Below are 9,010 nucleotides of genomic sequence, written 5' to 3' on the forward strand. Positions count from 1 at the left end.
AATAATTGAAATAATTTTTAATTATTTATTTAATATTTTCGGGGTTATTATTATTAAAATTGTATAATTGGTATAACTGCGGAATCGAATGATGCGTGAGCAGTGAAAATCAATGTATTCGATGATCGGATGATGAATGAGAAGTGAGAGGCGATTGAAATTGTTATTTACATATATAGAATTTTGAGCGTGAAATTAGCGTAAATATTCGCGTGTATATTTTAATCTTTTGTATAACCATTGACAATATAAATTTATGAAATTTGATTATCAACAGTATACAACAATTCTGAAATTTCTTCGACATTTTGTTTTTATTGAAAATTCCTTAATAACATATTATTTAATATCATCGAAATTGAAATTGCTGTCAATTTTCGCATTAGCATTGCTGAAATTAACATTCGTATTAATTACTATAAAATTAACACATAAGCTATGTAGTCCGGCTAGAATTTACTATTGTTATAATTTATAGTATTTACTATTATAAATCGATAAAATATGATTATCAACAATATTGAACAATTATAATTAACAACACCGAAAGTTTTTCGACGGCTCGATTTTTATTTCGAACATCATGAATTTCACTGGTAAATCGATATATGTATAGCTGTGTAAACAGAATTCGTGCACAATCTGAGCGTCAATTAGGGTGGATTTACTGCACCGTACGGTAAATTGCACGGGAGACCGAGCGGCCGGGCACGGTCATTAGCCAAGAAAACGTAGATTGTTGCGTACATTGTTTTCTTGTTCATTTACAAGAATGCGTACAGTCCGCGGACCTTCCAGCGGATTGGGCAGAGGAAACGTTCACCCCTTAAGGTACCGTTACGGCCATTCACGATCGAAGAGAATACAAATAAGAATTTCTTGGTTAATCTCCCCCACCATTATTCACCCGTAATCAATAGACTAGAATGCCGTGCTGATGATGGGCAGAACATTGTCCGATGGGGGAGGGGGCAAGCAGAAATTAAAATCAGAAATTCTAGCATACCCAAATACGTGACATGAACGGTCGGTTCTTAGGACCGGTTGTAAAATTATAAGGACTTTCAAGGGGCCAGACCCAGGATCTCGACTTTGATACTTTTACGACCGGTCCTCGAGTTTATGGCACGCATTATATTATTATATATATATTTAATGATAAAAGTTCTTTCTTTTTCACTTAAAAATCGATGTAAATATCGACATTAAGATGCGATCCTTTGCGATCATCGAGAACGAATCTTTAACCCAGGCACGGTTGTTCTAGTCGACGACTTTTCGAATTGTATTGTAAAAGTGTTTACATACCTCACTGATTAATATCTATACGATGGAACTTGAAAAATCGATGATTATATCGAGAAATAACGAATAGTATAAACAAATAGTTTTGTTGAATAGCATGTACAAAGCATCGAATCTGATCATCGATATCTTATAATATTCGTTTTAAAACATTGTTCGTATCACCTATATTTTTTAGATATTTCCACGTTTCCATATACATTCATAGTACATTGTATATTAAATTCTTCCCAATTTTCTTTCGGCTTCTAAAGAAAAATGGGCAATTTGGAAATAGGAGATACGGTTATTCGAGCCTTGCAGCTCCTTTTTATAGATACCGATTGTCAGCAACTATAAAAACCAGTTCCAAGGCTCGATTAATCGTATCTTCTCTTCCCAAATTATCCATTTTTGTTTCTAAGCTGAGCATCAATTAGGGAGAATTTACTGTACACATAACAATTCCATACCTGATATATAAGGAAATTCATTTATTTAATAATAAGAAAGCTATGTATTGAGTGTGTTAAGAATGAAAAAAATAATTGAAATAATTTTTAATTATTTATTTAATATTTTCGGGATTATTTTTATTAAAATTGTATAATTAGTATAAATGCGGAAACGAATGATGCGTGATCAATGTATTCAATGATCGGATGATGAATGAGAAGTGAGAGGCGATTGAGATTGTTATTTACATATGTCGAGAATTTTGTGCGTAAAATTAGCGTAAATATTCGCTTGTATATTTCAAGTTTTTGTATAATCAATTGACAAAATAAATTGATGAAATTTGATTATCAACAGTATTGAACAACTCTGAAAATTCTTCGACATTTTGCTTTTATTGAAAATTCCTTAATAACATATAATTTAATATTATTTTTTTTAAAACATATAAAAAAATAAGGTAACATCTACATATCGCAATTAAAAAAGGGCTGTTCCGCTCTAAAAGAAAATAGGAAAAGGGGATAAAGAGTTCACGTTTTATTATACACATTATTTTAATATCTGATAAATTTGATGAATATACAAGAAAATAGAATAACATCAGGATGTCGTTGTTAAAGGGGCAGTTTCACAGTGCAGAAAATAAAAAGGAGAATATTTTGTCCAGGAGCAATTAAAATTATGAAATAAAATTGTCCGACATTCGTACCGGCGATTCTTGTCAACCAGCGCTAAAAATCATCGAAAAATCGTAAATTATCCGTCGCGACGCGTGCTCTTATTATCCGTTTTATTATCCGTCGACGACAAGCCAGAACTAGCGTAATCGTCTAACTCCTGCGAAATTTGCCCTAATCGCTATCATCTGAAGCTCTAGTGACTCCGTGTCATTGTTACAAGTGCGCCAACGATATTTCACCAAGTTCTAATTTGCTGGATCAACCGAAACTTGCTGGACCAATTGAATTTCGGCGGCTGGGGGTCGCGCGAACATGATAATCACATTTCCGATTCGGCGCGAATATTTTTGGCTCTGTGCACTGCCGGCACTACACCATAAATCGCACGAAACGAAAAATGGTTCGATGGAACTCGAGCGATAAGCGAAAATGGAACATTGTTGGTCGTTTTTCAAATTCGCGTGCTTCTAATATGTTCGAAACGTTTCTCCGGCGTACGAAATCACCGTGATTCTGTGAAACGAAGTATTCCCTTTCCAACGAGTCCAAGAACATTGATCTGCGATATTTTGTTGCCAATTCATGGCAGTTTTGAAAAAAAGTGTCCAAGGTTAGTGTGATTTCTGAGGTCGTGGAATTCTAGGCGAACATTTTTTAGGGTGGTGTGCTTCGACTCATTTTAAAAGTCCAAGTTTCCAGTTTCGTAGCATCTTAATTCTTCTGTTTAATAAATTTTATTTCGTTAATACCCTGCACTGTAAATACAAATGTTTCCGTCTTGTCGATTTCTCATATTCGCATACGTCTGAGTGGTTCAAAAAATTGTTTAGTTCACAATTATTTTAACGAACGAAGTCTCCCCTTTCGAATGAGCCCGAAAATATTGATCTATGATTTTTGTTTGCCATCGTATAGCACCTTGGATTCTCTTCCGAATGAAATCCTGAAATTCAAAATATCGTAACTTTGTTAACAAAAAAAACTATAAAATGGTGTCCTTAGATACATTTCAAAGGGTGAAATCTTAGCTTTCGCGCCGTTTGGATTATTCAGTATTAGTGCCTTTGTATCTTTAAGACCCCCCATTCTAAGTAGAGATGGTAATTTTTTGGTTATTTTCAAATTCACATTTCTCTCATAATTTAAACTTTTCATAGCGATTGAAATGACTATGATCTGATAGAATGAAGTCTCCTCTTTCCATTGGGACCAAAAACAGTGATCTACTAGCTTTCCTTGCCATTTTCTGCCATTTTACACCATTTTATGCTACTTTATCCCATTTTATGCAATTTTAGGCAATTTTATGCTATTTTATACCATTTGATGCCATTTTCTGTGTACGGAAATTATTCAAAATTCAAGCAATGGATTTTCAAAAACATGTAATTCGCTATCCTCTCTACAATGATTGCAACTCTGTTACATAACGAATGTATTAGAGGCTGAGCAAAGCCGCTAATAGGATTCACGTCTGCATGCAATTCTGTTAAAGGGGTTTAATTGATTATTTTAGTTGCAGTCTGTTAATATCCGTTTTAACACGAGACCGCAAGCTTCTGTTAATCCACTAGATCGCGACGCGGATCGGAAATTACAGTGAGAACGCAGCAGTCAATCGGATGTGTGCACCACTTTGATTATTCCTCTATTGTAACTACATATCCGTATTTACAAACTTCCCTTTTTATTTATCATCGTATTATATTCATAAAATTCTGAACATTTCTTTATCGTTGCGTCAATATTTATTTTTAAAGAAATTGAAAACATACTGCAAAATTTGTTATCAATGAAGCAGACTGAGAATTTATTAATTGCTCAAGAATTTGTATACATTTGTCTACGACAAATGATACAAATTATTAACATTATATTTACAATGAATTATGAACAATTTTATTACAGCAACAATTGTTGACAATATATTTACAATGAATTACGAACAATTTTATCACAACAACAATTGTTAACAAGCCACAATTATTAATAGCGAGAACTTTGTATAATTATGATATTTGCATATTTTGAAAGCGTACGTTGCTAAACAGTAATTGTCGATTTTGGGTTAGCTTTCGTCACAGAGCATTTATTAGGCGATAAAGTCGTTCCAAATCCTGTTCTTTTAATAATAATCTACGAAAAGTAAGATCAATTGTTAATAATGGCAATAGAATTTTATAAATTTATGACGAAACATCATTATTCAAATGCAAAATGGTGGAATCATCGGAAGCCAAATTCGGTCATATTATAGAGTATTGTATTTGTATGTCGCGATCGACGTAGACAATTTGTATTTAACACAACCAAGCTGTGGATAATAACACAAGATAATAACAATAGCTAATAACGAAAAGAAAAGTGCTAATCGTGCGAACCGTTCGGTTTCCCTTTGGAGCGGCTTCGCGGATTGAATCCATTGAATCTAAATCGTCTAAACAAACTGCAGTCAACCGAATTGTTACTGCTAATCAAATCGGACGCACCAAAACCGCCGTCGCGCCGGTGTAAATGAAATTCAACGTGGCAGGCGAATTGGATTGGAATTATACGTTTCTAATTCCGCGTGTACGCGGGACATTACCAAGGTTCGATTAACCGCTGGCTAGTTCGAACGTGAAAACGACAAACCTCCGGACAGTGTTAATAACGGCGTCGTTTAAACCACTCTACAATAATCCATAGATCGCCGATTGGAATACAAACTGTTCCGAAATAACAATCAAGATATCGCATTTCAAAAATCGAAACATTTAGGTACCATAATCTGAAAAATTAAAAATTACAAATTCGAAAATCGAAGAATTTAGAAATCGGAATCTCAAAAATTAAAACATTTAGGAATCAGATGACTTCAAAATTCTAAATTTAAAAATCAAATGACATAAAAATCGTGAATTTAAAAATCAAAGAATTTATAAATTGCAATCTTAAAAATCAAATAACATAAAAATCGAAGAATTTATAAATTGAAATCTTAAAAATCAGGAAATTTAGAAACCAAATGATTTCAAAGTTCTTAATTTAGATATCAGAAGACTTAAAAATCGTGAATTTATAAATCGGACAATTCAGAAATTGAAATCTTAAAAATCGGAAACTACAGAAACCAGATAATTTCGAAATTGTGAATTTAGAAGTATGCGCATTGAAACATCGTACCTTTCAAAACGGCTGGATCGAGAAACTGCAAGTTTCTCGGAAAGGAAGAATGTGTTTAATCCCGGCGTATAAATATTTCCAATTTGTTTCTACGGCGGCATCGTTCCGCTGATATTTCACAGAAAAAGATGTTGGTTCCGAAGGAACGGACGCGACTTATTCATCACGACCATGAATAATAATCAGAAAAGAATAACTGCGATTCCGTGCGAACTTTATGAATTCCGGAATTCTCGGCGATTTGCTTTATTTATTTTACGTCGGCGTTGCGCCGCAACAATGCAAATGTTGATGCAAATGCGCGAGTGCCTGATCTCCGTTCCTTCATGAAGTGGCTTAAACGACGAGTAACCAGGCAGAAAAGTATAAATTTCATTGTTTTATTTCTACACTTTTCATTGATAAGTCGATTGATAAATCGACGAGATTCCAATAGCAATGCATAGCGAATATATTTTGGTCAATTGGTGTTATTTTAATCATTTCGATGATAATTCTAAAGATAATAATTTGAAGGATAATAATTTCAAGGATAATAATTTCAAGGATAATAATTTCAAGGATAATAATTTCGAGATCTATATTTCCAAAGATAACAATTTCGGAGATAACACTTTATAGAATAACAATTTCAAAGATAATAATTTCTAGGATAACAATTTCAAAGATAATTATTTCTAGGATCACTTCGAAGATAATAATTTCGAAGATAATAATGTCGAAGATGATCACAATGTCGAAGATAACAATTTCGAAGATGATAAGTTCAAAATTAATAATTCCAAAGATAATTTCGAGGATAATAATTCACAACTTCGGTCAAAATTATATTATCGTAATCGTGCTAAACACACGTAAATACTAAATAAAATATAATTTTCTTGATATCGCGATATCTTCTTTAAGAATCGTACAAGTTCTTTATTTTCTTGACTACTACAGTGAAGTCACGATGCTCATCCCCGATTCTCTCGCGGAACGGTACGTTATCCCAGCCAAAGTTCCTGTAATTGATCCTTTTAAAGACCTTAAAGCGGCACCTCCTCGCGATGATCTGCGCGTAATTGCAAGTCATGACGGCAGTCACTAACTTCGGTACGCCCAGGTAATGACGGATTATACTATCACCTCCAGTATCGGCTAATGGTACTTTCACATCTTCTCCACTACCCAGCGCATTGGCAACATCCACGGACAAGCACACTAAGCTCTCGCCAATATTTTGCTGCTGCATCTCCGGCAGCGTAGCCAGGAACATACACTCCATAATACAATCAACATCATAATATTCGAATAAATTTATCTGGTCGTTTATAGCAATCATCAAATCTAGGTAGGCATTGGCCGTGTGATGTTCACAATCTTCTCTGAAGCTCTCAAGCCAAGTCATTTCAGGAGGATGCCTGATGATCGGGGGAAGTCGATCGTACGGTGGTTGCCCCCACAACCACCGCGGGTCAATTTCATCTCTTTTTATTTTCTTAATTTTATTGAGAACGACACCAACAACTTTCTGAGTCTTGACTTCGATTGCGACAAGGCTGACACCGTCTCTAGTAACTGCCAAACACACCTCCTCGAGCGCTTTGACGCTACAAGGATCCGATAACAGATTTATGCCTTTGCAGATGCTCTCGTTGGGGAAAAAGCTTTTCCTTATTACTTCTAATGCTCCCTCCAAAGTATTCTCCGTCAGAGACTCGAACTCGATTTCTCCACCATTTATGGAGCCCCACTGAATGCAGGATTCAGTTGTAGTTCTGGAACTGAACGAAAAGAAACAATTAATTAGTATGCACGTATCTTGCAGCTTCTGATGGCGTGTGGTATAGTAATATTAAACGGTATATTAAACGACGGAAGCTTTAATCGAATCAATTTTGCAGAAACGTTTGGAGATACAGTAATGTCTCCCTAACTGACGCTCGGATTACGCACAGAAATGGACAATCTGGGAAGAGGAGACACGATTACTCGAGCCTCGCTGCTCGTTTTTATAGTTATCGGTGAATCGACAACTTTGTAGACGACTCGTTTTTATAAGCGAATAAATTGGAAATATTTATACGCCAGGATTAAACACACTTTTCCGTTCCGAGAAACTTGCAATTTCTCGATCCAACCGTTTCGAATGGCACGATGTTTCAATGCGCATACTTCTAAATTCATAATTTCGAAATTATCTGGTTTCTGTACTTTCTGATTTTTAAGATTCCAATTTCTGAATCGTCCGATTTTCAAATTGACGGTTTTTAAATTCTCTGATTTATAAATTTACAATTTCGAAGTTAGCTGATTTCTATATGATCTAATTTTTAAGATTTCAATCTCTAAATTCTTTGATTTACAAATTCGCGATTTTTAAGTTCTCCGATTTCTAAATGTACATTTTTTAAATTATCAAGTATTTAAATGTTCTAATTTTCAAGATTTCAATTTACAAAAATTTGAATAATCGTATCTCCTCTTCCCGACTTGTCCATCTTCGTGCACTATCCGAGCATCAATTAGGGAGAATTCTCCGTATCCGGCCAAACTAGAGGTTGATTCGTGTCTCGATGAAAAATATATTTTATTTATAAATATGTAAATTCGTAAAAATAAATTGTTCTTTCTTATACCCGACACACGGAAAACATTAGTCAAAACAAGTGACTGAAGAATGTTCGCGGAAAAATATAGCAAAAATGTACGTACCATGCCATTTTAGTTCACTAAGAAATTGTCACTATGCTTCACTGGGAAAATTAACTGAGAAAATTCGCCGAAGTCTTCGCACTGATCACTGCTGTTTGCTGATTGCTGATTGTTGCTGCACTGATCACAGAATGAGTGTTTCCGTTGACATCGGCAGGCTATTTATACTGTCCTTGCTAAAGGACAGAACGTCCTAATCAGCAAGGACGAACAATGACAAAAGGATACTACCGGAAAAGATGCGCCAGGTATGAAAACGTCTCCCGTGGAAAACCATTAGCCACCGCTGCCGGCTATCAGGTAAGCACATGTACCTGCGATGACCGGTCGTGTCATACGGATTTTGCAAGGATTGGCTCGTTCGGTTAAATTAAAAAAAAAAAGAGAAGCGGCGGATTAGGCCGAGCCAGTGCAAATGAGTCAATGAAGGAACCATTGTAAACAGGCTCGCACCGAGCCTTGATGAAAATTATGATTTGCAAGGGAAAGCAGAACCTACCGGGACTAAACAGGGTCTGGTTATTTACGGTAAATAAATAAAACAATATCTTATTTTAAGTTTAACAATGTATAAATATGTTTGACGTTCAAAATAAGAAACGAGACTGCTATTTTATTTATTGTTATTATTAATAAACAAAATTATATGGATTAATAGAAAATATATTTCAAATGATATTTAAAATTTCATAACTGAAATTAAATGATTATTACAATTGACTAAT

The 9,010-nt window shown here is 34.7% G+C and overlaps 1 protein-coding gene across 1 annotated transcript; it reads right to left on the reverse strand.

The window, feature by feature from the left end:
- Nucleotides 1–921: 921 nt before the first annotated feature.
- LOC143262077 (uncharacterized) lies at nt 922–8,400 on the reverse strand. Its single transcript, XM_076528038.1, has 3 exons — nt 8,286–8,400; nt 6,992–7,354; nt 922–997 (listed from the first exon to the last, which is right to left on the reverse strand). Exons 1-3 carry the CDS (start codon nt 8,291–8,293, stop codon nt 922–924), a joined length of 447 nt encoding a protein of 148 aa, XP_076384153.1. The 5' UTR covers nt 8,294–8,400.
- Nucleotides 8,401–9,010: the final 610 nt, after the last annotated feature.

The sequence above is a fragment of the Megalopta genalis genome, unplaced genomic scaffold, assembly GCF_051020955.1.
Source record: "Megalopta genalis isolate 19385.01 unplaced genomic scaffold, iyMegGena1_principal scaffold0085, whole genome shotgun sequence".
NCBI lineage: Eukaryota > Metazoa > Arthropoda > Insecta > Hymenoptera > Halictidae > Megalopta > Megalopta genalis.